Source organism: Malania oleifera, chromosome 11, assembly GCF_029873635.1.
Source record: "Malania oleifera isolate guangnan ecotype guangnan chromosome 11, ASM2987363v1, whole genome shotgun sequence".
Classification (NCBI taxonomy): Eukaryota; Viridiplantae; Streptophyta; class Magnoliopsida; order Santalales; family Ximeniaceae; genus Malania; species Malania oleifera.
This window is the reverse complement of record NC_080427.1, coordinates 42,718,109-42,738,139: the sequence shown is the minus strand read 5'-3', so window position 1 is coordinate 42,738,139 and position 20,031 is coordinate 42,718,109. Positions and strand designations below refer to the sequence as shown.

The window sequence follows — 20,031 nt, the reverse complement described above, 5'->3', positions numbered from 1 at the left end:
TCTATTGTTTTCATTTTGATTTATGTTTAAATATAAGAACCCTAGCATGAACTGCTAGCCTTTCTTTTAGGGTGATCACTTTGCTAGAATAGAATATGAATAGTCCACGCTTATGTTAAAATGAATCATCGCCCCAATTTCGATTCTATGCAAGTATCAAGAACAAAATGTGAGATCTAATTTACACACAATGCGTGCTACTTAGAATAAAAATCTAGGAGGAATTTTTTAAAAAACAATTTGCCATGGTCTTATTCACCTTTACATCACCATTTATTAATGCTTAGTCTCACCCTCAAATTATGATCCCAAAGAGAACAAAAGAGAGGTCAATGGGAATGAATATGGATGGAATAAGTTAAAGGGAAATGAGGTTGGAGTCCAACACAAAACACTACCCTCTCTTCTTGCCTTCAAAGTCATAACATGCTTTGGTGACAAAAAGGAAAATCAACAATTCTTCTCATCCACTAAAATGGGTAAGCCCTTAATGGCTCCTTTTAGTGCACAACCCTTTTCCCCCCTTTGCTCTTTTTTTGAAACCCAAACGCATGTACAACCCTGCAATGATGAAGACTTATGTGAATTTAAAATGCATCATGATATTATCTTACAAGTTATGCATTTAGAGAGAGAGAGAGAGAGAGAGAGAGAGAGAAAGTGTGTGTGCGTCTCTGCGTATACTAGATCAAAAAGTTCAAAACATTTTAAGAAAAAATTATTGGTGTGCCTGGTATACAGGTATGGATTATATCGTGATCTTTGATGAATCTATTACTGAAAGTGCATAGAATTCACCAAAATAACTTTATTTGCAATTCTCTATACACATATACAATGAGATATCTTTGTTAGCTACATGCAAGCGTGCCTAAATGCAAACATACAATAGTTGTAGTCACGAAGTTTGAAATTCTAGGTTTAATTTTAAGATTTTAGGAAAAGATAGAATGACATTTTAGACGCGATGAAGGAAAAAATACAAATTGAGAATTGAGTTTTTTTTTATTTTAATTAATATTTTGAATGGATAAATTAAATAATGATTAAGTTCCTATATTATATGGGAACAACACAACACAAAAGAATCCCATGAGTCCAATCTTCTGTGGTTTATAGCTAATCAATCACACAAATTGGTCAAATAAAGTGAAATGGTGATGCCCAAAAAGTGAAAACAACTTCCCATTAATTTCTTTCTTTTTCAAAATAGAAAATGAATACTTAATGGAAAGCCTTTAAGCCCCCTTTTGAATAATTCAAATAGCCTTTTTTTTCAAAAAAAAAAAAAAAAAGGTTGATGATGAAAGCAAAACCCTAAGACAAGACATTGGTGGGGAGAAACACAAGTAGAGTAGGGAAGAATCTTGTGACATGGAAATCCCTCTCAGATTCTCACTTCCCATTGCCACTAGAATCTAGATTCCCCTTCCATTTGGGCATCCATAATTTTCTTGATTTCCACTAAATTCCATCTTGAAATTGATCAATTATTCAATTGTTTTCCAAATTAATGAATAATTGATCAATTCTTCATTTGTAATTGATGATTAATTTTTCTTGATATGGCAAGCACATAAGCATTTGGTTGGTTCGAGTTTTAAAATTATAATTGTGTGAATTTGAAAAAAAAAAAATACTTAAGAAAAAACTATTTTGTTCATATTTAAAGATATAAATTTGTAGATTTGAAATTCAGTGAATTTGAACAAAATTTTATGAAAATTTAAATATTGACTTTTGTAAAACCGAAACTTATTTCGGTTTGATTTCAGTTTGGTTTTCGATTTTTCAATAAATTTTGTACACTCCTACCCATGTGGATGGAAATGTTGTCATCTATCCATTGACACACCCCTGATAATTCATCAAGTAATCCACAAGTGAAAAATCAAATCTATAACCTTGAGATCAAGTCATCAAAGTCACAAGTCCGCCCTTACCACTCGAGCTGGCTCGATTGGGCCTCAATCTTTTAGTTTATTGTCTACCTTTCTAGCTATGACCGGTGAGAGGGGACCAATTGGCTCTAGCACATATGAGAGGATGCCTCTCTTTAATTTGCCATACGTCCATCTTGTTTGTTGTTTAAGAATAATAAATAAATAAATAAATCGAATTGAATTGAATTTATAGTTATTTTTTCAAGTTCTTGATTCAAATTTTTATTTCATTTCATTCCCACCACCGCAAAACCAAATATGACATTAACTATTTATCCAATATATATTAAAAAAGCATATATACGAAATATGTATTTATATAATATATATATTAAAAATATTTATAAGATATTGGGTTTATTCGGGTAACCATAGATATTGAGATTGTCTAACCAAAACGAAATTAATAACAAAAAAAAGATTGAAAAAACAAGTTGAACAAATGGTTAATTAGTTTTTTTCTTTTTTTTTATTTGATTTGGTTGAATTTTGAGCTTTGAATAATTTTTCTTACCCACCCTAAACCCTATACGCCGACAAAAATGATGAAGACAGAAAGCAAAACTACAATTAAAAATTAGCAAGCGTAACATCTACAGCTGTAACATAATGTTCAAAATATTTTAATGGAACGGACTGAGTGAAATAGAATAAAAAATTACATGACAAATGTATAAAATAATTAAAGACCAATTGCATTCCATTTCATTCTATCTTCTTCTTGGCTGCTAAACAAATCATAAACCTTATCTAACTCAGAAAAATATATTTACGTTCTATTTGAAAGTACGCATTTTGCGTCTTAAATTTAAATTTGAGTACACAAAGTAATCATCATTACTTGCAACTTTGAGGCGTGGAATCAATCCAAATTGAAGATTTCAATTTAGTGTTTTTGTGAATCTAAATCAATCTGAGCTTAACTAATGATTTGGTTGGCTGATGGTTTGATTAACGGATGGTTCCGTTCGGTTCTTTAATCCGAACCAATTTTAAAACCATTATAATTTTTTTAAAGAAAAATAATATATTTCGCTTGCGTTTTAATTTAGTGTGTGCATTCACACCCTGCTTACATAAATTAATCACTAAAAATTTATTTGTACATACTATTTTGTAACTTTAGCATATAGTATATATAAAATTCATTTATTATATAATAATATATATACATAAATCGATTCAATTTGGATGACAATCGGTTCATGAACATAAAAACCAAAATCAAACTGATAACCCCCAAAAAAAAAAAAAATTGAGAACCGAAACCAAACCAAACCAAACAAATCAGTTAACCAAAATTTTAATCTGCTTCGAATCAAAATTTCAGATCAAATCAGTTTTCAAATAATTTTAAACAACCCTAAATTGCAACCTCCTCATACTCTCACACTATGATGGTATAGTAGTGATTGTTCCCCCCCCCTCCCCCCCTTTTTTTTTCTCTTTTAAAATTAAAATTAAAAAAAAAAAATGCCATCAGACTACCTTTAAGCCTATACCGTAACTTCAGAAAAAAAAAAAAATAATAATAATAATAATAACAGTGAGCAGTTAGACTCTAATACTGTTAAATGATCACCTCACATTATGTTCCTCCTCTATTTGGAGAATTTTAAAAATAATTAAAAAAAAAATTTGGAAAATTTTCACACACAGATTGAAAAATTAACAATCACAATGTGACATTTTTGTAATTATTTAAAGAATAAAAATAAAGCTGTTTATTTTTTCTCAACTAAACGTCTAAACATGTTCTAAAGCACTGGTGTAATACCAAACACGGCCTTGGGTTTATGTCACTATATGCATTCTAGAAACTAGATACACTCTGACTCTGGGCAAAGCAGCCAGGCTGGCTGATCATGAAAATTTCAGATCATGAGGATATCCCTAAAATCAAACGGTTGAAGTTGAATGACCTTGTAAGCATTTGACTTGGTACTCACCAAAACACCAAAGAAGGGGAAATACGCGTTTCTTGCCTCACCCTCAAACCCCCTTAAAGTTTTAAATAAACCAAATCCCATTTCTTCATATGATCTCTGTGCTCTCTGCAACCCCCTCAAAAACTCTTTCTCAGGAAAATTCAGAGTTCCCTTTGCTTCAATCTCCCATTACTTAGTTCTTACAAAGAAAAAGCAGCTGATCAGAGCCTTTAAGGATCATTGCTTCTAAGAAATGTGTCCTCTAAGGTTCATATTGGTGTTTTTCTCTGCCATCCTGGCTGGGTATGTTGTGTGGAGGACCGTTTGTTCTTCTTCGGCAATGGCCGCAGAAAACATATCCTCAAAAGATCAACAGGATTCCAGTTTCAAGAAGGTAAGTTAATAACACCTGTTTTATGCTCTCTATCTCTCTTTCGAGTCAATTGTTTCTTTGTCTGGACTCTAATCTAAAACTATTCGGATTGCAGACTATTCAAGATGGACTATGGGTGTTTGTTGACATGGCCAGCGGGAGGTACCTATGGAGGAATTTGAGAGAAATGAAGAAGCATGAGAACCTAAAGAACCATTAGAATTTAATGGCTGAACAGAACACACTTTCCTTTTTTTTTTTTGTAGTCCTAAACAATGTCATAAGTATTTTTGGTCTCTCTTTTCTGTGCTGCGAGTGGGCACACATGGGTGTGTTTGATTTCTATGCCAAGCTAAGAAAGAAGGAAACAATACTATGAGTTTCAAGCTATTCCGCAAAAATGTAAAGTATGGACGACTAAAGATTGTGAATGGAACTGAAATTTGTTTCTGTTTATGAGTAATAAAGAGGAAATTATTCATGCATGGGATAAGGTGTGAAACAAATAGCTCCCCCAACGACAGTAATTGGGATATTCTTTTCAAGTTCTACTTCAGTATGGAACGGAGGCCACCAAATGACATCCTGAGGGCAAGCTAGAACACACATTAATCCAGTCTTTACATAGGAAAATGTTTTGGGGAATTGGTGTCATTCAACTGAAAAGAAGTCCTATGGTTTTTTTTCCTAGTAATAATAACAGGGCAGCATTGGTTTCTTCATAATTAGATCAAGACCCACAGGGTGTCCTTGTGTACATGTTTGTGGTGTCGTGTGATAAAAAACTTTTCCTAGCCAAAGTTCTAGCATGTAACTTGAAGAGTTCAAAGCCTTGGTCCAAAATACATTGGATGATCTCCATTTACATTTCTAATAATCCCTCTAAAATAAAGCAATTAGCATCATATAGTTAACATCTGTGCAGCCATCCTTATAGAATGAAAATATAAACATTACAGAGGGGGAAGGACACGACAAAGAAGATGATGAAGAACAATCTTACTTTAAATCAACCTGTAGCTTAATAGACATGTACAGAAGAGTGAGAAGTGCACCTTGTGGAAGAGGAGCATACCTTGCAAGATTTGAAACAACCCACATAGCTACCACCACTAAAGCAACTGTGCTACTACTGGTTTTGCCACAAGCCCAACTCGCAAAGGAGAGGCACAATGCGAGCAATATGCCACCTCTCCCACCCAATACCCAAGCAATTAAATAATCCATCTTATATCCCGCATCCAGCTTCCTGTCAAACAAAGCCATCAGGCTACTAAATGCAAGAGATAATCGGCATCCAACGGTCTGCATCAGAAACAGAGAGAGGAAGGCAGACCTAAGCACTTCACTGAATGGTCCTCTCTCCTCATCCAGGGTTTCTTCTTCCGACATATCATCTGTTTTTCTGTGAAAATAAGAATTATCCTCAGTGTCATTTACTTGTTCCCAGTATCTTTCATGCCACATTTTCTGCTTCAGGTCAGCCCGTCTATAGACCCTGATATCAGCTCCAAATTCAGCATCGTACTTCCACTTCACTTCCAATGACCTGCCACTATCTTCTTGGTATCTCAGTGCTCGATCATATTGAGTCCTTGTTGTGTCATTAGAAAGTACCTATTGAAAACAAAGAAAGTATAAATTATTTGAGGTTGGGTTTCCTTATTTTAATCAACCCCCCTACCCCCCCCCCCACCACATACATACACACACACTCCAACTGAAAAAACAAATATAGACACAAATAAATAAACAAACAAAAGCAAAGAAGAGTTTCCAGGCAACTGGAATGTCCTCTTTCACAGAGAGAGGCAGGAAATTGTTGGTTGCTTAATTTCATGAGAATTGGCCCAGACCCCAATCGCCAGTGGACTAAGATGAAAATCCCAGAGTTCAGCCACATTCTGCATGCTTAAAAAACTACTCAATTTTCTTGCATCTATCTTGACCACAATTTGCAGGTGAAATATAATTGTGGATGAGATATATTTATGACATTCAGAGTTTCCAGGGTCATATGTGCAATCACCATGGGAAGCTCATTGGCAAGTAATTTCATATTCTCATGCCACCACAAAAATTACTCACTGGCAAGATGTTCAAAACTCCAACCCCTTTTAGAATATATATTTAATATTCCTTTTGCATTATCAGCATCTCAAAAAGCAAGAAGATTATTTGAAGATTGCTTACATCATATGCAAGACGGATGCTCTTGAACAGCTCATCGGCTTGTGAATTCTTGCTAACATCAGGATGACACTGTAACCATGACACCAAAATACAAAAAATGATTAAAAAAAGAATTATTAGTACTCATCATAAAGAATCAATGGACAGGTCACACTATGAATCTTAATTTGACATTAGCAAGTAGAAGCAACACAAAGACTAAAATGCTACTGGAAAGGAAAACAGAATGAATGGAAGGGATCATTTAGCTTCTATTAACTTATGAGTAGTTAAAATTGAAAGATCAAGGCTCCCAAGTGTTGGCTCTAGTAAGCATGGGTGGGCTGCAAGACTTTCTGGTAATAGGAGGTCTTGGATTTAACTTTGCACAAAGGCAAATTCTTGATTTATTAGGAGGGAACTGTGGGGCCAGTCACGTCCTCCACCAGTTTGGTGCCACTTGGGAGGGTTTGAAGGGCTCATCTAGGTTGGAATTCTGGGTCATCAAACAAAAAATATGATCAAGTTCGGAGCCTGTTAACCTCACAGGCCAATTTAATTATGTGAAATGAAAGAGAGAACCTTCCAATGAACATTATCGTGGATTGGATTAGCGAGGAGATTCCAGAAATTGATGGTTCTTAAGATCTCCAAATTTACTTCTGATTGCTGCAGACAATCCAGCAGATATCATCGTTTCTCTTGAAGCAATAGGTTCTTTGTTGTGCAATGCACATAAAAACTAGGATATTTGGGCTATAACAAGCACAAAGATCTCCAGCTACATGAGGTTCAGAAACAATCATAAACAAAAATGTACAACTACTTCACTTAAGTGCCACAATAATTAAAACCAATTGGCCACATTAGAATGAGCACATAGGTGAAAAACAAGCCAAGATAAAGAAATAACAACATATTTTGTAGTCCAAAATTTTAACTAGACCTCACATTTGATAGCTTTTGCCCAAAATGGGCACAAGAGATAACAAAATCTGTTAAAAACTGATGTTGCAAGATGCAACATGCAAGGTTCAAGGAAAAATGGCTTTGTCACTGGCCTCAACTCTTGTTTTATACCAGAAGAGATTTCCTCATCAAAAGAAAAGCAACATTGTTTCCTTAAACCAATGATAAGAATGTGAAGAAGAGGAAGAAGAAGAATAACAAAATCCCTGCAACCAAACTGAAACTTCAAAAATCACTTCAACAACTGAATAACTTTCTTTTGTTAAACAAACAATCAACTTACTATCTCAAAAATGCACATAAAGTTTCTAGCATCTACAGCCTCTTGGGGCTTAATTTTCATGAAGCCATGATGGTTGTCATTAGCAAACATTTGAAAGCTTTTGAGCCATTCTTGAGCAACACTAGTTTTCTGGAATAATATCTGAAGGCATTATTCCACATGTTTTGGATTCAAACAGAGTTTCAAAGGATTCTTAGCCACTATTAAGCAAGGAATGCTTTCTTATATAATTTCCAAGAAGCAATGTCTAGATTAAATGAAGAAAAGATACCATGTTTCCAAAACGTAAAAATAATTTACCATTGCTTATTCATTTTTCCCATCATATATCTCATCTCTGTACATTTATTCTACTCTGTGAGAAATATTATTTGAGCTCCTAGGCATTGCATGCAAGCTACCTTGCCATGATTCACTTCTACTTTACACTTATTAGAAACATAAATGCCTAAACTCAGTCCTGAAAAATCGTAGGTTAAAAATCAAATCCTCTTCTTCAATTCAAAATTAGTACCACCTCACTCCAACTCCTCACTTATCAGCACAGAAGAATAAAATCATTTCCCAAACCTTGGTACCACAAGTGTGATGATCACGTGCTTCAGCACATTCAACAAAACAGTGTTCCAATATCTATATCAAACATTACCATCCCAAGAGTTAAAGTCCAATCTTGAGAATGGGATATATGCTCAAACTAATAGCCATTTAGCCACATTGTTACACCATCTGTATATCTACTAACTTTCAAAAAAATTTGGTAAGTCAGATTCTTTGTATTTAAATTAGATTTTGAACCTAAAATTGCTTTTAAGTGGAAAGTAGGTTGTTGAAGCTACATCCAGCATTGGAATTAGAACAAATATGACTTAATAAATAAACTGCCAGAAGTTATCTTACAAGTAATTTTACACTATTGAATCACGTTTACTCCAAAGCTGCCGCAAACAGGGTCTTAGTGCATCAATATTTGCGCAGGTGCATATGAGTGCATACATCTATCCGTAACATATGAATAATAATTTCTAAATAAGTACTATAGAACAATGCAGCCAAGTACTTAGAAAAATGTCCCTAGCCCCTAGGTTCTTTTTGGAGGCTATAAGAGTGCAAAAAGCAGCAATTGGATGGTCCTTGCAGTGTTTCATGTCTACCAACTACACTGTTCTGACGAGAAAACATCAGACTTTTGCTTGCTACTTAAGAACATAACATAATGCGTTATGCATAAGCTAGATAAGACTCTAGAAAAACAAAACTTACATAACTTGCATGACATAAAATGTGACCAAAAAGAAAAAGACGGAAGCACTTTCAAACACAGTTCTAACTTAAGGATGGGAGAGAAGAGTCAGAAGACTACCACCTCTTTCTTTCTCTCTCTCTCTCTCTCTCTCTCTCTGTGCACGTTCATGATGGATATTTGATCGTTATGTTTCTGTTACCTCTGATAAAGTTGATGGGTGTGAGCTTAAATTGGTTTTAAGAATTGCAGTCAATTCTATTTGTGTTAACAGAGTGTTTAGGCATTTGTATTTGCCCTTGTCCAGTATTTGTTTGCTGACAAGTATACTGTAGTAAATCGTTTCCCTGCAATGAATTGTTGGCTAAGCACACAATGAGAAGCAAGCCGTGAGCTTCAAAATGAACAAGTTATTAAAATTAGCCACCAATTCACAACATATGTAACATATAACATGCTTACTGTAACCTGAAATCCCACTTTACGCTGATGATGTATTGCAAAGAAAATAAAAACCCAGATTCAATTTATATAGAAGCTTAAGTGATTAATCATAACTGGTTTGCTTCAAAATATTCCATGAATTTTAAGACAGAGTACTTAAACGGGATATTTAGAGACACTATACTCCTTCTGATTGCCCATAGAAAACACACAAAATAAAAACAGAAACTTGGAATTACAAAACAAGGTTGGGGCTGTACAACCTCTTATTTGTTTTTCTTTTCCTACTATTTTTTCCCCAAATGATGAGCACGTCTCCTCCATCATCACCGGAAACTTCTTAATTTCAACAATAACGCGGCATCTCTCTCCTTGTACCATAATACGAAGCCACAGACATTACAATTACGACGAAGAAAAAAAAAGTTAACAACAAAAAGAATGGAAGGCCTACGTACGCACCTTGCGAGCGAGAAGACGATAAGCCCTTTTAATATCGGCGCGAGAAGCTGTGGGGGAGAGGCCGAGGACAGCGTAGTGGTTCTGGTTGAGGGCGGCTGACGCAACCACCACTGCAGGGACGCACCTCCGGCGATGGTAGCTGCGGCGGCCGCGACGCCAGTGGGGTGACCAGATCCTGCCGCCGCCCTCGACAGAGCTGCGCCCCTCTAGGAGGTGCACCACCTGCATTTTGTACAGGCAATCGTCAAGTGTTTCATCCCGGCTTCCCCCTCGCAAGAAAGAGGAAGAGGTGCCGGGTAAATGGAGCGGCCCGCAGAAATTGTGTTTTAGATTTAGTGGCGAATTTATTCGCCGGTAAACATGAGAAACTTCGTTGCCAAAACTTGAGTTGTACCTTATTTTACATTTTTTGTAGTACAAAATGAGACTATATACACATTATTAGTTTTATTGGATAAATTTTGATTCGGAGTATTTTCATTATTACGGCTGATTTGTTCTTCTTGTTCTAACTCTTTCTTCCAAAGTTGAATAGTTGAAGGGACATTAAGTTATTTTTTTTCGAATTTATTGTTGGATTTGGGTTCATTTTTGTCCATTATTGATTAGGTTAAGTTAATCCTTGAGTCAATATTTAGTTAAAATATTAATTGTGTTTGACCATTTTCGTTTCTTGATTGTTGATTTTATGCATGTCTTATTCGTAGTTCATATTTTGTTTCGTCACAGAAATCTCAAAAATCCAATAACTCGAATCTGAACTGTGTTAAGTAAACTTTTCTTTTCTTAATTTCTTTTGGATTTGCACAAAATTTGGAATTAAACTACATTCTTTGAGGAGACGATCTAACCCTTGGGTTATTTATTACACGACTGAACTCCTATACTTGGGATAGCTTCCGAGTTGATTTATTTGACCAGTTCCAGGGAATGCAGGTTTTCTTGAAAATCGATCTCTAGTTTGGGTATCATCAGGTGAAAGTTAAATCAGAGGATGTACCGAAAAATACTTTCTGAACCAGGTATGGCAATTATGAATTTTTGGTTATGTCATTTAGACTGACCAATGTTCCGGCTATATTCATGGACTTGATGAATAGGGTCTTCCATCAGTACCTAAATCAGTTTGTAGTGTTATTTATTGACGACATATTGGTGTATTCAAAAAGTCCCGAAGAACACGAGGATCATCTGAGGATAGTGCTTTAGGTGTTGAGGGAAAGGAGGTTGTATGTCAAATTCAAGAAATGTGAGTTTTGGTTAGAACAAGTGGCATTCGTGGGGCACGTGATATCCAGGGATGGTATTTTTGCGAATCCGAGGAAGATAGAGGTTGTAGTGGATTGGGCAAGACCGAAAAATGTTCATGAGGTCAAGAGTTTCTTGGGATTGGTAGGTTACTACCGCCGATTCGTGGAAGATTTCTCCAAGTTATCAGGTCCTCTAACAAAGTTGACCGGGAAGAATATGAGGTATTAGTGGACAGATGAGTGTGAGCAGAGTTTTCAGGAGCTAAAGCAACGACTTATTATTGCACCGGTACTGACAATCCCTTCAGGATAAGGAGGTTTTGTAATCTATAGTGATGCGTCTCAAAAAGGATTTGGGTGCGTACTAATGCAACAGGTAAAGGTTATTGCATATGCTTCTCAGCAGCTCAAGAAGTATGAGAAGAATTATCCTATGCACGACTTGGAGTTTGCAGCAGTGGTCTTTGCATTAAAAATCTGGAGGCACTACCTATATGGTGAAAGGTGTGAAATTTTCATAGATCATAAAAAGCCTTAAGTATATTTTTATACAAAAGGAGTTGAATATGAGACAAAAAAGATGACTTTAACTCATAAAAGACTATGACTGCGCCATCAGTTATCACCCAAGGAAAGCTAATGTGGTAGCTGATGCTTTGAGTCGGAAGTCAATGAATGCGTCAGTTTTCTACAGTATTGGCCCAACATCATATCAGGATGGACTTGGAGATGTTTGACATGGAAATGGTGGAAGGGAATCACTCGGCATTTATCGCAAGTCTGGTAATCCAGCCGACCTTGCAGGAAATGATTAAAGCTATTCAGATGAAAGATGTAGAATTAGTGAAAATTGTGGAGAAAGTATGGAGTGGGCAACAAACAGATTTCAATATCTCAGATGATGGGGTTCTCATATTTCACACCAGACTATGTGTACCTAACAATGTAGAGATAAAAAGGGTGATTCTGGAGGAGGCTTATCGCTCTCTTTATACCGTACATCCAGAGAGTATAAAGATGTATAGAGATCTGCAAGAATCCTTCTAGTGGAGCAATATGAAGAGGGAGATTACCTGATATGTGGAACAGTGTTTGATACGCCAGCGAGTGAAAGCGGAACATCAGAGACCAGTGGGACCATTGCAACCACTTTACATTCCTAAGTGGAAGTGGGAGCACATGTCTCGCCCCGAACCCGCAGATGGGTCCCAGGTGTGAATATAGTAATCTAACTTGTCTCTATATCAATTCAAATATACATGATACAATACAATAAGAGGGTTCGACCCTGTGGCGTACACGGATGCCCTATACACATACACATATACATTCATACTCATCAGTTACGCAACGAAAAATGCTTCATCTATCTATATAACATACCATACCAGAGTCTGTATAAAGCTAGGATACACGAACTCATACAATACTAAGGTATACAATCCCATAAATACCGTACATACTCCAGGTGTCTACAAAAACCATCTTGACAACCCGGTTACAAAATATCGTACCTAATCAGGTACTAACAGAAGCTAATGACATCCCCGCTTCCGATTGCTATGATGCTAATTTCGGCCTGATGGACCTAAAAACATTCTACGTACATTCGGGGTGAGATACCTCTCAGTAAGGAAGAAAACAGGTTATATCAGTGTGTGGCATACTAGTGTTATTTTACGCAAAACATAACACTATACAATACGATACAGTTCGAAAACATTTCCATACAGTTCCAGTATTTTCACAAATTCACTCCAGTACATACGATACCCAAAACATATGGTAAGTGTTGTCACACTAATACGTAACTACACTATGAAACCCGAAGCTTCACAGTGATTACATTGCCAATACGATGTAGCTCACACTAGTACGCAACTACTCCATGAACCTGAAGCTTCACAGCGATTACATTGCCAATACACAACTACTCCATGAAACTTGAAACTTCACAATGATTACATTGCCAATACAATGTAGCTCACACCCCTCGGTGACCAGCCGGGATACGTAGTGATATTTACACCCTCGGATATAGAGTCGGACACTCTCACCCACGGTTTTTACACTGGTACATGGCGCAGTGTACGGTAATTAGCCGCCACTAGCTGATTTCAAAAAACCTGGAATCATTTTGAAGCTCACACTCCTATACATATCAGCGTACAGTAATTAGCCGCCACATAGCTGTTTTAAAAAATACTTGAAACAATTACATACAATCATACATTCCACACTTATTTGGTTTACGACAAGTCATATTGTTTTCCAACTCAAGCATACAATTTATACAAATATGGATAACAATCATCTCAATAATATAGTTTAAACAAAACAAACAGTTTTATAAACAAAATAGAGATGATACTCGAAATCTCCAAATTTTCCCAAAAATTGTAACCCGAAAATCTTGTATTTAACCCGATAGATTTTCCCAAATAAGTTACCAAAACATATATACAATCGTAGTTTGCAAGTTTACCGATCCCGATTTCAAAAATAAACTGATATAAACTAAATCCCCTTACCTTAACCCGAATTTCAACTACGAACTCTACGGTCCCCAAAACTATGAACCGAGACTCCAAAACCAATAAACCACAGTATAATACATGCTTACAATTCATACTACTACACATATTTCGAATCAGAAAGGAAAATTAAGCCTTACCTCAATTATTTCCCGAAACACAAAATTGCTTGAAACGAGATTCTGATCCGCTAGAAACGTAGAGAATCTTTCCCTGATCCTTGCAGTAACGTCATATTTATGAATCCGCAACGAACGACGAAGAAATCGAGAGAGAGAGAGAGAGAGAGAGAGAGAGAGAGAGAGAGAGAGAGAGAGAGAGAGAGAGAGCTTCAAGTTTTAGAGAGAGGGTGAGTGAAGATATTAAGCTAACTTAGCTTGGAAGCAACCCTTTTGGATATTTATAGTCCTTTGACTCGGGTGGATTCATCAACAAATTAGCATCCTTATCGACGAGTCCGCCATTACCTTTGTCGACGAGACAGTGGCCTCATCGATGAGCCGAGGTTCCAGATTTTTCCAAAATCCCTCGGGATCTCCTTGTCGACGAGACACTAAATTTCGTCACCGAGAATAGAAGGGACTTCGTCGACGAACTCTGGCTTCGTCGACTAAGCTTACCCAAATGACCACTTTACCCCTTTTCGAATATTAAATCCATATATCCTAGTTCGGGTTCTTACAACACATCTCCATAGACTTTGTCACGGGGTTACCGTCAGTGTTGCATGGACATAACGCCATTTGGGTAATTGTGGATCGGCTGACAAAGACTACGCATTTTGTTTCGATCAGAGTCAGTTACTCCATGAATAGGCTAGTAAAACTTTATGTATAGGAGACAGTTGGACTCCATGGCGTGCCTATGTCAATTGTTTTAGATCGAGATCCACGGTTCACATCTCGGTTCTATAAGAGTTTGCAAGAAGTTTTGAGATCTCAACTTACTTTCACTACTATATTTCACCCACAAACTGATAGATAGTCGGAGCGAACAATTCAAATCTTAGAAGATATGCTGAGGGCTTGTGTGCTGTATTTCGGATGTAGCTAGATCCGATTTTTTCCACTAGTGGAATTCGCCTATAATAACAATTATCAGGCTAGTATCAAGATGGCACCATATAAAGCATTGTATGGTTGAAGGTGCCGATCTCCGCTATATTGGGATGAGGTTGGAGAATGACAGATTTTGGGGCCAGAATTGATTCAACAAACATTTGAGAAAATCAAACTGATATGGGACAAAATCAGGACAGCACGGAGTTAGCAAAAGAGTTATGCTGATACTCATTGACGGAAATTAGAGTTTGCTGTGGGGGTTAGGATTTTCTTGAGGATTGCTCCGATGAAGGGAGTTATGAGATTTGGGAAAAATGGTGAGCTAAACCCTAGGTATATTGGATCATTCGAGATACTAGGAAGAATTGGTCAAGTTGCTTACAGGTTAGCGTTACCCCCAACATTATCCAGGATGCACGATGTAACGTTCCTCGATAAAATATAACAAAATACATCAAATGATCAACCTGAACCCGTAGGTAGCGGGGACACCTATCATACACAGCGAAAAACCTACGCAGCAGTAAACATAAAAATCCACACATCCATCCATAAAACATGATACCAGAGCTTTTATAACATTATAATACTGTACTTCTGTACATATCTATATACATCAAAATATCTCTAAGGTCACACGAAAAGAACTTTAACCCTAGTACAAAATCTTACCCTTCTCACGGGTAATCTTACTGACTCAGTGGCGGCCCTGACCCGCCGATCTCTCAGGGGCTCCTAAAAAATTTAATAATGATAGGGGTGAGACACTTCTCAATAAGGCAAAGTAAACTAAATACAGCTATGTGGCAACATGAATATTTAAAAAGTACTTATACGTATACAGTACATTTCATAACTCTAGAAATAATCATAATATCATACTAGATAATCATGTATTTTCATATTCATTAATAAATCATAACATACATACATAAACATCTGTAATAACTTGTAATACTGAAAATCAACCCAGGATAAATAGCTAGCTAATGTCATGTATTACCCCCCATGACGGGTTGTGCAGCCCGAAGGCGGGACCCGACAATGGCTGGCCAACCACTACCGAATCAACTATGTTTGTAAGTACGATGGGCCTACCGCACCTTGGTACGGACTGCCAGGTGGACGTCTACACTCTATTGAAAGCATCATCGACTATCCATCTCCCATCCCCTCGTGGGACGGTAGCACTAATAAGGCCTCGTGCCAAAATCAACTCATAGCTACGGTACTGAGCTCCTGGTCTAAACTAAACTAACATCCTGGTGGTAATAACATATAATACATGATCATACATAACATCATTACGGCCTCGAACCGAAAACATAGATACGACCTCTCGCCAAAATCATACGTAGGGCCTCGTGCCAAAATCATAGTAAATATGGCCTCGCGCCAATAATATCAATACGGCCTCGTGCCGATAGCATAAATACATGGCCTCGTGCCAAAATCATATAAATACGGCCTCGAGCCAATAACATAAATATGGCCTCGCGCCAAATACATTTTAGGTAATTTACATTTGAAAGTAACTCATTTATCATATATTCGTCAACTCAATATAACATAACCCATCTTCCCCAAATACCTGAAAATGTATTTTACTGGTAAAAGCATTCATAGCATATCTCATTTTACGTAAAATAATATTCATGCCACGCATGCTCTATTAAAAGTCATACTTCATATTTTTAAAATCGTGATTTCCTGACATCTCATACATACATATATACACTTTAAGCATCATAGCAGTATTTTCCAAATCGTACATTACATTCATAATAAACAAATATATCATATGCTTTTTCGAAAATAAATTTGCTCATAATCAATAATATTTTGCATGGAAAAGAACTGCTTTAGTTTACTCCCTTACCTGGTTACTGAAAAAGCCCCTCAAATTTCCTAGCCTGACCCCCCGTAGGATTTCCTACTCAATACCCTGAAACTCAAAACTCCTAGTATTAATCATCAGTATTTTTATGCGTACATCAATTTCTATAACTACCTCAAAGTCTAATTTGACTTAAAAAGCTTTACCTCAACTTTGGGATGATTTCCAACTTCGTTTTCCCGACGATCCGCCAGCAAACTTGCAGGGAACTTCGCCAGGAGCGTCGTGGTAGCTTCAGATCTTCGATCCAGCATAAAACTAGCCCAAAATCGAAGAGAGAGAGTGAGAGAGCCGAAGAGGAGAGAGAGAGAGAGAGAGGAGCATGAAAAATGAATTAATAATCGGATTTTTCATATTTATCGGCAGCGAGATTCGTCGACGAGCTCGACCTTCGTCGACAAGTCCTTCACAAATTTTGTCGATGAGGCCCTGTATTCGTCAACGAAATTCAGGCTGCCTCAGGACCCCTCTCAGTATTTTCTCGTCGACGAAACCCTGTGTTCGTTGACGAAGCTTGGCAGCTTCCCTTCTTTTCCCTTTTTCAAATTTTCCTTTCTTTATTATTTAAATTTCATTTAAAAATTCGGGTTGTTACACACGATGTATTTCTTATGTCTATGTTGAAGAAGTATGTCCCAGATCCATCACATGTAATAAGTTATGAGGCACTAGAGCTTGGAGGTACTTTATCCTATGATGAAGTGTCAGTTCAGATCCTAGATCGAAAGGAGCAAGAATTACGTACTAAGAAAATGTCGTTGGTAAAGGTACTTTGGAGGAATCATGCAATTAAGGAAGTCTCATGGGAATTAGAAGAGGAAATACGCTAGAAGTATTCACAATTAATTGATGAGGCCCCAACACTAAGCAGTTTAGTGTAACTGTTTAGGTAAGTATTCATTTGTATATAGATAGGTTTTGTGAAGGGTAACTAGTTCAGTGTAATTAATTGTAAATCTAAATGTAATGGTTTTTATGTTGAGTGGTTTTGGGAGAATTTTGGTTGGGCTATTTGTAATCTTCCAGAGCCATTTATGTAACCACGGTATTCCTCTACCATAAGTGAGGGTTATTAATAAAATTGGGACATGACCGCTATGTGAGTGGCCGCTGACCCTTCTTAGAGTCGGGTAAATAATTCAGTAATTTCCAGAAGAGGTTGTGATAAGTGTGAGTTAGCAAATTTCGAGAACGAAATTTTTATAAGGAGGGGAGAATATAATGATTCTAAAATAATAATAATAAATAAATAATTATTAATTAAATAATATTATATAATAATATAATATTATATATATATATATATATATATATATATATATAAAACAATCTAGATTGAATAACATTTCAAACAAAGAACCCCACAGCGCAGCTCTCTCTCTCTGTCTCTCTCTCTCCCCTCAACTCACTTCCTCTCTCCTCAATTTCTCAGTGATACATGTGTCGATTGAAGAATAGAAAATATCCCTAAGTTCAATTTCTAGTCACCAATGTTTTAACCAGGGTGATTTCGTTGTTAGAGCGTCATAGGCACCACTCTTGGGATAAGGTAAGGGGAATAGATTATGTCAATTTATTTTAAAAATATTTCCCATTAAATTGTAGTATTTGATTTCAAGAATAATATACATGGCTTTTTGAGTATTTAAACTTATGGAAATGATAATTTTGAATTATTATACGTATTTTTTGGGGAATAAATTTTAATTAAATTAAATTGCAGGATTTTGATCAAATCAGGATTTTTGGGAATATATTCTAATTAAGTTAAACTCCATGGATTTGATCAAATCAAATTTTTTTGAGAATATTTTGAGGTTAAATTAAATTGTAGGGTTTTGATCATATTCGGGTTTTAATATATATTGGGGATTAAATTTAAAAATGGGGAATTGATCACACCTACGTAATAATTAAATTTACTAATTATATATTTTGAAAATTCTACAGACAATTGGTGAAATTATAATTATTGAATAAATCGTGTGGCATGAGATTTAATTATATTTTACTGCATAATTGAATCTGAGTATTTTTGTAATATTATCGTGAAAATGTGATTTTGACTATTTGATGGAAATATTGGAAATGTGGTGAAATTTGTGAAATGAGATATGACGTGTCACAACCTACTCATTTTACACATTATATTTTTTTTTTTCAATAACACAAATTCCACATCCAACTCAGCAGGTCACCATTCACCTGGACCCATGGGTACCAAGGATAAAACACAACATACAGTAGAAGCCTACGCAGCAGAAAATATACAATCATATTCATTTCATCATAACATACATCACAATGTACCAGAGTTACTACAGTCACTGTACTCCCATATATACATCTCAAAAATGAAATCTAGGGACAATTCCTACAAAACCATACTATCCCTACCAAAACTTACCCCTCAAAAGAGGGCAAACAACTGACCTAGTTCAGCGGGGCCTTTTCCACTCTCTTATCAGGGGCTCCTGAAAAATGTATGAAATTTAGGGGTGAGACACCTCTCAGTAAGGGAAATAAACTAATACTAGTATGTGGCAACATGAGTAATCCGTGTTCTACATATATTATACATATCATATCCAATACTGTTTAACAAATCTGGGAAAACATACGTATATCAAAATCATGGCAGAACATACTGCATTTCATAACATAACTCATCTTATATCATAATAATAATAACATAAAAACATCCTGGTAGGTTATTTGGTTGTTGTCATGTATTACCCCCACATGACTGGGTTGTGTGACCCGAAGGCAGGACCTGACAATGGTTGGCCAACCACTGTCAAGTCGATAGTCTAGTCTGTAGGTCCGATTGGTCTACCCAAACTGGTCCGTACACCAAGGGCAATAACAGCACACTCCTCAAACATAACCACATCGACCATCCAATCTCACACCACTCCATACAGCGGCGTTAACACAGATATCATGATCACGAGGACCATGGACACATAGCAACGGTACCGTGCAAGTGCTAGCCTAAACCAAGCCAACCAAGTTCTGATAACATATACATATACTGAAATTGTGATATAGAGATATATCATATCTTTCATTTTCACATTAATCATATCATTTTACATATATAAGTGTATCATGAAAATCATCGGCCCGTACACCGGTATTACACATTATATCGTAGCTCGGCCCGTACACCAGCTACACATAGCACAGGCCGTATGCTGGCAAATCACATCACATCGCACGGGCCTTACGCCAGCAAATCTCATCACATAACACGGCCCGTACGCCGACAACTCACATCACATGGCACGGCCCGTACGCCGGCAAATCACACAAAATCTCATCATAAAAATCTCGGCCCATAAGTCGGTTTTCCCATCATAATAACCATATCACCACATTCCCAGAACAACAGTATGTCACAATCATTACTACTCATGCCACACTAAACCAGTTTTCCACATATAAAACATATCATTATTTTCAACAGGGT

The 20,031-nt window shown here is 36.5% G+C and overlaps 2 protein-coding genes across 2 annotated transcripts; one reads left to right on the top strand and one right to left on the bottom strand.

Annotated features, from left to right (window-relative positions):
• Window positions 1-3,979: 3,979 nt before the first annotated feature.
• LOC131167868 (uncharacterized) lies at window positions 3,980-4,729 on the top strand. Its single transcript, XM_058126882.1, has 2 exons — window positions 3,980-4,265; window positions 4,360-4,729. Exons 1-2 carry the CDS (start codon window positions 4,125-4,127, stop codon window positions 4,462-4,464), a joined length of 246 nt encoding a protein of 81 aa, XP_057982865.1. The 5' UTR covers window positions 3,980-4,124; the 3' UTR covers window positions 4,465-4,729.
• Window positions 4,730-5,076: 347 nt separating this feature from the next.
• LOC131167867 (uncharacterized) lies at window positions 5,077-10,196 on the bottom strand. The gene is made up of 4 exons (XM_058126881.1): window positions 9,818-10,196; window positions 6,438-6,506; window positions 5,581-5,861; window positions 5,077-5,493 (listed from the first exon to the last, which is right to left on the bottom strand). Exons 1-4 carry the CDS (start codon window positions 10,043-10,045, stop codon window positions 5,244-5,246), a joined length of 828 nt encoding a protein of 275 aa, XP_057982864.1. The 5' UTR covers window positions 10,046-10,196; the 3' UTR covers window positions 5,077-5,243.
• Window positions 10,197-20,031: the final 9,835 nt, after the last annotated feature.